The sequence below is a fragment of the Pantherophis guttatus genome, chromosome 15 (genome assembly GCF_059756535.1).
Source record: "Pantherophis guttatus breed Tessera chromosome 15, ASM5975653v1, whole genome shotgun sequence".
Taxonomy (NCBI): domain Eukaryota; kingdom Metazoa; phylum Chordata; class Lepidosauria; order Squamata; family Colubridae; genus Pantherophis; species Pantherophis guttatus.
This window is the reverse complement of record NC_142077.1, coordinates 3099100-3110000: the sequence shown is the minus strand read 5'-3', so window position 1 is coordinate 3110000 and position 10901 is coordinate 3099100. Positions and strand designations below refer to the sequence as shown.

The 10901-nt window shown below is 43.4% G+C and overlaps 1 protein-coding gene across 4 annotated transcripts in view; it reads left to right on the top strand.

The window, feature by feature from the left end:
• The window catches only part of PLCH2 (phospholipase C eta 2), a 182161-nt gene that overhangs the window by 103985 nt on the left and 67275 nt on the right, over positions 1–10901 (top strand). The window contains exon 1 of one of the 4 annotated variants that reach the window (XM_087879289.1): positions 8382–8571. The exons of the other annotated variants lie outside the window; for them this stretch is intronic. Coding sequence (XP_087735415.1) covers positions 8451–8571 — 121 coding nt within the window. The 5' untranslated portion in view covers positions 8382–8450. Of the gene's footprint in view, positions 1–8381; positions 8572–10901 lie in introns of those variants that run through there. 4 annotated transcript variants of the gene reach the window in all.

Here is a 10901-nt window from a genome sequence, read left to right as displayed (position 1 = left end):
AGGCCACATTTTGCCATTAATATTTCGAATTAAGCCCCTTGAAGTCGCTGCGGACAATGCTCCATCTTCATTTGTCAAGAGCATGGCCTCCGGGATTGAACGCGCCCCCGTAGGTCAGCGCCTCCCGTACATGGTGTAAATTACTAGCAGCGCTGTCGCAGGTGGCTTCGGTTTTTCGGATTCAACTCTAGGTAGAGAGTAGGTGGAAGAGAAGATGAGTTTCAAGGAACCGAGGAATGATAGAAGGTATGGTCTCGGAATATTTGGAACCCCAGTTCTTCTTTTAGGTTTAAACCATTAAACCATCTGGGCTTACAGTATTTTTACAGTATTCAAGCATGGCTGATATCTGCAGCCATGAAGTGCAGAAAAAATGAAGTAAAATCTCTCTCTCTCCCTCTCTCATCTATCTATATCTCTCATCCATCTATCTGTCTGTCTGTCTGTCTATCTATCTATCTATCTATCTATCTATCTATCTATCTATCTCTTTCTCTCTCTCATCTATCTATCTGTCTGTCTGTCTATCTATATCCATTCATTCATTCATTCATCTCTCTAATCTATCATCTATATCTGTCTGTCTGTCTATCTCTCATCTATCTCTCTCATCCATCTCTCTCTCTCATCTGTCTGTCTATATCCATTCATTCATTCATCTCTAATCTACCTACCATCCATCTATCTATCATCTCTATCTATCATCTCTATCTATCTATCTATCTATCTATCTATCTATCTATCTATCTATCTCTTTCTTTCTCTCTCTCATCTATCTATCTGTCTGTCTGTCTATCTATCTATAGCCATTCATTCATTCATCTCTCTAATCTATCATCTATATCTGTCTGTCTGTCTATCTCATCTATCTCTCATCCATCTCTCTCTCTCATCTGTCTGTCTGTCTATATCCATTCATTCATTCATCTCTCTAATCTACTATCTATCTATCTATCTATCTATCTATCTATCTATCTATCTATCATCTCTATCTCTATCTATCATCTCTATCTCTATCTATCTATCTATCTATCTATCTATCTATCTATCTATCTATCTAGAGACATAGAGACATAGATATAGATGAATATATGGCATGCCTGATTTGGTTCCTACAAATTCATTCCGTCCAGAGGACGTGTTCCCCCTTCGGTAGCTAGCTGCACTTAAATAATTAAAAATCACTCTAAAACCAAGGAGATTTGTTTTAAACATATTCCCATCTAGCCTGCCCTCTTTTTTTTTCTTTTCTTTTTTTTCTTTTTTTTTAAATTGGGAATGAGGGCGCGAACCTGAACTCACAGCTGCACTGACACTCTGGTAACTTTGTCATTTGATGATTTGTGCTGGCGGCTTTTACATTAGGAAAGAGAGGGCCCGGGTTGCCGTAAATTGTCATTCTCCCTTTTGAAACAAGGGGCGCCCAAAACTGGACAGTTTACTCCCATTTTCTTGGAAGTTGGCTTAGCTTTCGTCCAGTCGCGCAACCTCAGTTGACCAGAGCGTACAAATGGCCTGTATCTTTGCCGCGTGCTAAGTTTGCACTCCCTTGGCCTTCTGTTCTACCTGCCAACTTTTATTTAAATCTTGCTCCGTGGAACCTTCCTTCCTTCTCTCTCTCTCTCTATCCTTCCAGGTATATTCTGGATCTCTTGAGATGTAGCTAACTCAACTCAACATCCACCTGGTGCCTCTGGTTTCAGAAATTAAAATGAATTTTTCATAACGCTCCCCCCCCTCTTTCTTTTGAGCCAAAGGACAAGTGAATTATTTCCCCGTGGTCAGTTCTAAATCTGTCATTTGTTCCTAATGGGGCATGGCTGTCTTGAATCATAAAACCTGCCACTTAATCCCCAGGTAGGCCTGCTCAGATGAATCTCTGGCTGATGGGGTTTTAATCTACCTGTCTAACTAAACCAGTCCAGGCTTCTCTCTTAGGTGCATGGCGTCCCTAAGGACTGGATTCCCATTATGAAATAAAATCAAAGGTACTGTAGTTTTTTTGTTTAAGGTATGACGATCCTTCTCTGGGAGCTCCAAATGAAAAGACCTTTAGATGAAATCAGAATAGCTGCAGCTAAAATTTAAAAGAAGGTGGAAGACTACTGTGTTTCCCCCTGAAAATACGACCTACTCAGAAAGTAAGTCCTAGCTTGATTTTTACACGTGCACCCAATATAAGCTCTACCCCCAAAATAAGCCCTAATTAAGACCCCACCCACTCCAGGGTGCACAGGTAAAAAAATTAAGATAGGGGGGTGGATCTGCCTTACTACTTAAAGGGTAAAGGTTCCCCTGGCACATATGTGCTAGTCGTTCCCGACTCTAGGGAGTGGTGCTCATCTCCATTTCAAAGCCGAAGAGCCAGCACTGTCCGAAGACGTCTCCGTGGTCATGTGGCCGGCATGACTAAACGCCAAAGGCGCACAGAACTGCTGTTCCCTTCCCACCAAAGGCGGTCCCTATTTTTCTACTTGCATTTTTTTACCTGCTTTCGAACTGCTAAGTTGGCAGAAGCTGGGACAAGTCACGGGAGCTCACCTCTGTTATATGGCACTAGGGATTCGAACCGCTGAACTGCCAACCTTTCGTTCGACAAGCTCAGCGTCTTAGCCACTGAGCCACCACGTACCTTTAAATCCCTTTAAGAGCCTTGGTAGTACAGTGGTCTAAAGCACCCTGCTATTAAGACCAGCTGCCTGCAATTACTGCAGGTTTGAATCTCGCCAGGTTCAAGGTTGACTCAGCCTTCCATCCTTTCTAAGGTAGGTAAAATGAGGACCCAGATTGTGGGGGCAATAAGCTGACTTTGTATAAATATACAAAAGTATGAAGGCTATTGCTTAGCACATTGTATGCCGCCCTGAGTCTCCGGAGAAGGGCGGCATATAAATCAAATAAAAAGAAAAAAATCAGAATAGCTGCAGCTAAAATTTAAAAGAAGGTGGAAGACTACCGTGTTTCCCCCCGAAAATACGACCTACTCAGAAAGTAAGCCCTAGCTTGATTTTTTACACGTGTGCCCAATATAAGCCCTACCCCCAAAATAAGCCCTAATTAAGATCCCAGTCACTCCAGGTAAAAATTAAGGTAGGGTGGGGATGGAGGGGTGCAGCTGCCCTCCTACTTACCTTCGGATATTTGCAGCCAGGCTTCGCACACCTCGGCGCATTTCTTTTGCTGCACTCAGCAAGGTTTTCGTGAAGGCCTCTGGATCGATCCAGAGCTCTGTTATCGGCTACAGGGGCGTTCAAGAAAGCCTTACCAGACGAAGAAGTTCCTGAAGGCCTCTGATAGCAAAAGAGAATCCGGGGGCAATGCGTGCAAGTGGGGTAAGTCAGTGTGGATGACATCACACACACCCCGAAAATAAGACCTGGTGCCTTTTTTTGCTGGCAAAAGAAAATTATAAGACAGGGTCTTATTTTCGGGGAAACACGGGTAGTTTTTGTGAGGGTGGGTTATAAATATATAACCACCCCCCACACACACACATTTAATGGGTTCGACGGAGTAGTGCGGTGGCCTAGAGGCGGAGCCCTCGCCTCACAATCAGGAGGCCTGTGAGTTCGAACCTAGGTAGAGGCAGATATTTCTCTCTTTCTGGGCACACTGAGAAATATATCTGCTGGAGGGCGGAAAAAAAACTCCGCACTGGCGACAGGAACGGCATCCGGCCAGTAAAACACTCACCTCCATTCAGTTGCGAAGACTCCACCCCACAAGGGGTGATGGGGGTCGTTAAAAGAGGATGATTTAATGGGGTGCGACACTTGACAAAACTGAAGTTTTGATGACCGGCATGTGACTGTAAATCCAGGATTCGGTACCGACTTCGTTCTTTATTTATTGGTCAGCGGGAAAACCCAACCTGGCTCTTTATTTTGAATTATTTCTGTGATCTAATGCCTGTAATTGTATCGGTCTTCTCTTATGTGGCCTCCGGCGTGCTCTGTCCCTCTTTTGTTAACCTGACCTACTTGGCTGGAATAGGGGTAAACCTCTCTATAAACAGGAGCAATTAAGTAAGTAGCCCAGAACACTTACCTAACAGGAGACACGTTCGCTGAAGCAAATACAGGTACGATCATTATTTTTTTGCAGAGCTAAAACCTTCCTTATCCATCGTGGCCTGAATATCGGAGTTTTAGGCCCGCGCTTCCGAGCAGAGACCGACCGAATCTCTGTTTTCCTCTCAATGTCGCAGCCCCGATAATTCTTTTTTTTTTTTTTTACACTTCTCCTCTGCTGAGAAAAATATCACATTTAACAAACATCGTAAAACGAAGTAGAGTGGGGAAATGCAAATGCCATCAGGCAAAAATGATCTTAAGAGGGTATACGAGAAGAAGTGCATGGAACGTGGCCCTTGAGGCTTTCCTATAAATTTACAGAAATGGAATTTTAAAGCCACACGGAACTGAATGGCCGCATAAATAAAAGCCATTTCCCTCCCAGTAGATTTCAGCTTTCACTTTTATTCTTTTCTATTTCCAAATTCATCTGAATTGAACTGAATTGAGTAGAGTAGATATAGTAAATAGAATAGAATAGAATAGGATGAAGAAAATATGCAGAATAGAATAGAATAGAATAGAATAGAATAGAATAGAATAGAATAGAATAGAATAGAATAGAATAGAAAATACAATACAATACAATACAATACAATACAATACAATACAATACAATACAATACAATACAATACAATAATATAGAGAACAGAACAGAACAGAACAATAGAGTTGGAAGGGACCTTGGAGGTCTTCTAGTCCAACCCCCTGCTTAGGCAGGAAACCCTACACCACTTCAGACAAATGGCCATCCAACATCTTCTTAAAAGCTTCTGGTGTTAGAGCATTCACAACTTCTGGAGGCAAGTTGTTCCGCTGATTAATTGTGCTAACTTTATATATACACTTTGTGTAGGAGACGCAAGCTTGTCAGATGCTACATCTTTTCTATCCTGCTCTACGGAGCGGAGAGTTGGGTCTCTGACAGAAAGCAACTTAAACAGACTAGAAGCATTTGAAATATGGATTTACAGGCGGCTGTTATGTATAAGTTGGGTTGACAAAATCAGAAATGAAGCGGTGATAAGCTGCCTGGGAAAAGCCAAGGGAAATCGTCAAAACCATTAAAAAGCAAAAGTATTTCGGACCTGTGATGTGACACCCAGAAAATTACAGCATCCTTCACTTAATCCTCCAGGAAAAGATTGAAGGCAAACGAGGTCCAGGCAGAAGAAGAATATCATGGCTTCAAAACCTAAGGGACTGGCTTGGACAAAACAAAAAGGAAGAAGAGGAGGAGGAGGAAGGAGAAGAAGAAAGGAGAAGGAGGAGAAAGAAGGAAGAAGGAGGAGGAGCAGAAGGAGGAAGAAGAGGGAGGAGAAGGAGAAGGGGAAGAAGGGGATGAGAAGAAGAAAGAAGGAAGAAGAGGAGGAGGAAGGAGAAGACGAAAGGAGAAGGAGGAGAAAGAAGGAAGAAGGAGGAGGAGCAGAAGGAGGAAGAAGAGGGAGGAGAAGGAGAAGGGGAAGAAGAGGATGAGAAGAAGAAAGAAGGAAGAAGATGAGGACGAAGGAGAAGATGAAAGGAGAAGGAGGAGAAAGAAGGAAGAAGAGGAGGAGGAGCAGAAGAAGGAAGAAGAGGGAGGAGAAGGGGAAGGGGAAGAAGAGGATGAGAAGAAGAAAGAAGGAAGGAGAGGAGGAAGGAGAAGACGAAAGGAGAAGGAAGAGAAAGAAGGAAGAAGAGGAGGAGCAGAAGAAGGAAGAAGAGGGAGGAGAAGGAGAAGGGGAAGAAGAGGATGAGAAGAAAGAAGGAAGAAGAAGAAGAGAAGAAGAAGAAGAACTCACAACGTCTGAAGGACAACCACAATCTTTACTTTTACCACCACAAAGCAAAGCCAGGCGAGGCTCAGAAAAACCACCAAGGAAGGTTAATTTTTCAGCTGCTGCCAAGAACCGCACAGGGAGTTCTGAACCCTTGCTTAACCTGGGAGGAACCGACTGAGGGGCGGGGAAAAAACCCCACCTTCTCAAACCGGCGTGAATCCTCAGAGGAGGAGGAGGAGGGCCCTACTCCAAAGGCGTGTTCTTCACAAGTCCGGGAGATTGTACTCGACCTCTACGTGTGTGGCTGTCTATCTCCGTAAAGTCCACCGGAGGATTTGAAGAGGGACGAGAATAGCAACCTTCTCTAAGTAGCTTGCAGACTTTAAGCACTTTGACTCTTTTTACCTGGGAGATGAAGAATTAGGCCTCCAGTTCTCCGCTTTATCCTTGCTTTATTCCCTCTCCGAATCAACTCAATATTATGGGGGACGTGGACCTTTAGATAACTTCTGCTCCAGAAGGATTTCATATTCAGTAACACTGATCATATGACCTAGTTGGGTAATAAAACGTTGGAACAGGAAATAACTAGGATTTGTAAATCCGAAATGTGATGTTATATATGTGAATTACTTTTACTAGTAAAGTAAAAGTATGTAAATATAACTGAGTACGTTGGGCAGAATAATTAATAATAATAACTTTATTGTCATTGTACGTGTATACAGAGTATACCCACACAACGAAATTCATGTAACACCCAAAGATCAGGTCCAACACACAAAGCAATCCCCAAACACCCACCCACCCACCACAAATCCCCCACCCCTAAACCACCCAAACATCCACACAACAGACCAAGTCATGCTGTCCAACAGCTCACTGACGGTGGCCCTTTAGTTCATTGTTGAGTGCAATTATAGCTCTGGGATTAAAAAGTATTCAGAAAACGTGTGGTCCGAGTTTGAATTATTCCGTATCTTCTGCCAGAAGGCAACAGTCCAAAAAGATTATGAGCAGGATGGGAAGAGTCTCTTGAGAATGTTGTGCAACTTTCTCCAACAGCGAGATTCGAAGATGTCGTCCAGGGCTGGTAGCTGGAACCCTGATGATATTGTGGGCAGTTTTAATGACTACTTATATATATATACTTAGTAATGTTTGAAGAGTATATATGATATTTGCTTTATATTTTAGTGTGTACGGCGGAGATGACGCCAGGATGGTCGCGCTGTGTCCAATACTTTAATAAGAAATGAATAAATAATTTTTTAAAGGAATTGGCTGGTAAGAACGTCCTTCTTTGCCTCTTCTTTTTTAAAGAAAATTTGGGTCGAAACCCACAGCACTGTTGCCTTCTCAGCCGGGCGGGGATTTTTGTCGGATAGAGAGGCAGCCCACTCCAGGGAAAAAAAAAACAGCAAAATAAATTCCAAGCCAAACCCTCTTGGTCGGTCTCACTTTCCTACAGCTGCTGCGCCTCTCATGCGCCCAGAAGCACAAACAAGCACACACTCACAAAACCTTTAAATCTCTCAACTGGATAAAACAGAAGCAAGCCGCGGCTTTTGGGATTTACCGGATTTAAGCTGCAGGAGAACATGAATTACTGGCCCTGAGCTCGGGATACCTTTTCTTCTCTTCCCGTCCTCTTCCTCGGGGACGGAGGGGGAGGAGGGGGTCCTGCTGGGAATTTGCTGAGCTGCCACTTCTACAACAACCCCCTCTTTTGAAAAGTAAAAGCAAGGAAGAAGGCTTGGCTTGATTCCAAAATATGTGAAAGACGAGGGAATCCAAGATGGATCGCAAGCGATGTACATCTCCATCCGGGGCCACCACCGTGCCAGGGCCGAAGGGCTTCCTTCTGCTCTGCCCATCCGAACTTCTTTGCAAACAGGCATCGGAAGAAACTCACCGGGATTTCGAGCGGTCCCCTTCCCCAGATGTGGCGGGGATGGGCTCCCCCCAGCACTAGCCAGCTCTACTGAAGAGAGACAGCTGCTACGTACGAGGAGAGCATCTAATACTCCCCGGATAAGGCAGGGAAAATAATGGGAGGGCAAGAATCACCGAGTTGCCCAAACTCACCTTTCTCCAACCGCGGATAATTCTCGTGGGAGAGAACGGACGATGAGACCCCGCAAGCAAAGAAAAAGGAATTATTATTATTATTATTATTATTATTATTTTATACATATATAATTTTGTCGCTGTTTTTAATTTCTCAAAGCGCTTCGGAGCCCACACCAGCAGCTCGGATGAATCAAACCTTGGAAAACTCCAGGTTTGCCTTGTAGCCTTGGAAGAAGGACAGAAGGAGGAATGATCTCCCGAGCGAAAACCGGCTTTATAACAGTAGCAAGAGTTGGAAGGGACCTTGGAGGTCATCTAGTCTGACCCCCTGCTCGCGCAGGAGACTTGGGCTAGGGATTCGAACTACCGACCTTTCTGATCGACAAGCTCAGTGTCTTTAGCCACTGAGCCACTTTTTCTAAAAAAAATAAAAATACAAGAGTTTCAGTCGGACAAAGGGCCCAGGTATGTTTCGCCGCTGAAGATTTCATCCCGTCTCCGAGCTTGGGACCGAAGGCAAAAGCGGCCTCCTCGCTTTACGACATGGATCTTACCCACTCTTCTTTGTTCCAAACCAAGTTTTCGGTCGCCCGCTTGGCGGAGGCGTTTTTCTGGGTCGGCGGGAGCGTCGCAGCGGCGCCCAAGTGGAAGATGGGCCGAATTGGTAAGAGCAGCGACGTGAGCCCCCGAGTCCCTTCCCTTTAGGACTCCAACCTTGGCAACTTTACAACCTGCGGAACTTCAACTCCCAGAATTCCTCTGTGGGATTGTGGGAGTTGAAGTCCACAGGTCGTAAAGTTGGAGACCCCTGCTGCAAGATTGATCTTCTCAGACAGGGGTCTGCAACCTTAAACACTCAAAGAGCCATTTGGACCTGTTTCCCACAGAAAAGAAAACACCGGGAGCCACAAAAACTCTTCCCGTACCTGATTATTTCCTGAGCGGCCACATAACTAGCCTATGTAGTTGAATTAAACCTTCTGTTTTCTTCTGAAACTTTTCTTTTCTTGGATTTATCCATGGTTGGCCTACCGGGGATTGAAAAGCTCGATAAATCGCGTGCCGGTGGGTGTCGCACATTAGCGGTTGTGATGCATATTTTGAGTGACAGGGAGCCGCAGCAGAGGGGCGAAAGAGCCACATGCGGCTCCAGAGCCGCAGGTTGCTGACCCCTGTTCTAATATAAAATATAGTGACGGGTTGGCCTATTGACATTTGCAGAGGGGCTGTGCAAAGGACCGTGTTTTCCCGCAGCTAATCTTCCACGATCACCGGTGGAACTCCCTGTCACAAGAAAGGAGTAGCAGCGACCAATTAGGATGGCTTTGAAGGGGGATGAAATGTATGGAAGTCGAGGCTGATTGTCCCTACAGTGCATATTTTTTTACAATCTTGGCTATTTGTGTTTTCTTAATGAAGCAATTAAGATTCTGTCCATCTGAACATACCACTATATATCAAGCGTTGACGTATCGTTAGCAAGAAGAGAATTCCCTAAACTGTTTTAATACAGCTTTACTGGCAATCTAGCTATAATTTATTTCAACTTGGCCAGACACACTCTGTTCATTTCATTCTTAGATTGCTTTTGCTTTTCTTTTCTTTTTTTTTGGAAAGATTTGGCTCAGTTTGAGAACTTCGGTGAGTGAAACGACATTCTTATTTCCCGTCTGTCTTGATGCTAAATATCTGTTCAGTTTTTAAGTTCCAGAAGGTAAAAAAAAAAAAAAATCCTATCTTTTATATATATATATTTTTTTTAAGAATTTCCTATCATCTGTAATTTGATTAAGGAGAAAAACAGTTGATTTTGTCCCGTTGTATTTTGACATTCCTATCTTTTATTTTTATTTTTTTTTTACAGGATTTCATTTCATCTGTAATTTGATTAAGGAGAAAAACTTAATTTGATTTTCCAAGTTTGTTTAAAAGATTGCTGATTAAAATTTAAACTTGCCTGACCAGACAGAATGAGGCTGGACTCATGTCAACGTTAGCCCTGAATCCGTGCAAACCTTTTCTCGCTCCTTTTTCATTTTAATTAGCTTGTTAAAATGTAATTCTCATTACTAGGGCATCTCCTTTTTTTTTTTTATAGTCGATGTTTTGACTTTTCCGCGGTATTTGCTCGGAGCATTTTAAACGTAATGGCTTTTTTTAAATAATTAGGGTTATGGTTCTATTTTAAATGTTATTGGTTATTTTAAATGCCATGGCTGCCCTAAAACTGTCTCTCTGCCTTGTTCCTTAAATGCAGAGGTTAATGCTTGCCCTGGAATACTTTTATAAGGTAATATTTTGTCACTTCTTTGGAATGGTGGCTTAGGGGTCTTTTCAATAAAGACACCGACGCACGGCGAGCAGATGGTGATAAGATTAAGTAGCAGATCAGTTTGCTGCCTTGGGGGTAAAATGAGGACCCAGATTGTTAGGGGGCAATACGCTATTTAGTATACTGTCTTTGGTGTAAGCCGCCCAGAGTCCTTGGAGAGTGGGCGGCATAGAAATATGACTAATAAATACAATAAATAAATACTTGCGTTAGAATAATCCTCCGATTCTCCAAGGAGGACATCATCATCGTCAGAGTTGGAAGGGAACTTGGAGGTCATCTAGTCCAACCTAGATGCTCTAGCAGGAAACCCTATTCCATTTCAAAGAAATGGTTTGTCCAATCTCTCCTTAAAAAACCTCCGGTAGTGGAGCTGCTACAGCTTCCTGTGGCAAGACGTTCCACTGGTTCATCATTCTCACCGCCAGGAAATTCCTCCTTAGTTCTAGGTTGCTTCTCTCCTTGATGAGTTTCCATCCATTGCTTCCTGTCTTGCCTTTTCGTGCTTTGGAGAATAGCCTGAACCTCTCTTCTTTCTGAAATACTGGAATATTGATATTATGTCACCCCCTATTCCTTCTTTTCACTAGACTAGACATACCCAGTTCCTACAACCTCCGCCGTGTTAGCAGTCACTGCAAACTGCCAGCTTGGATAGTTTC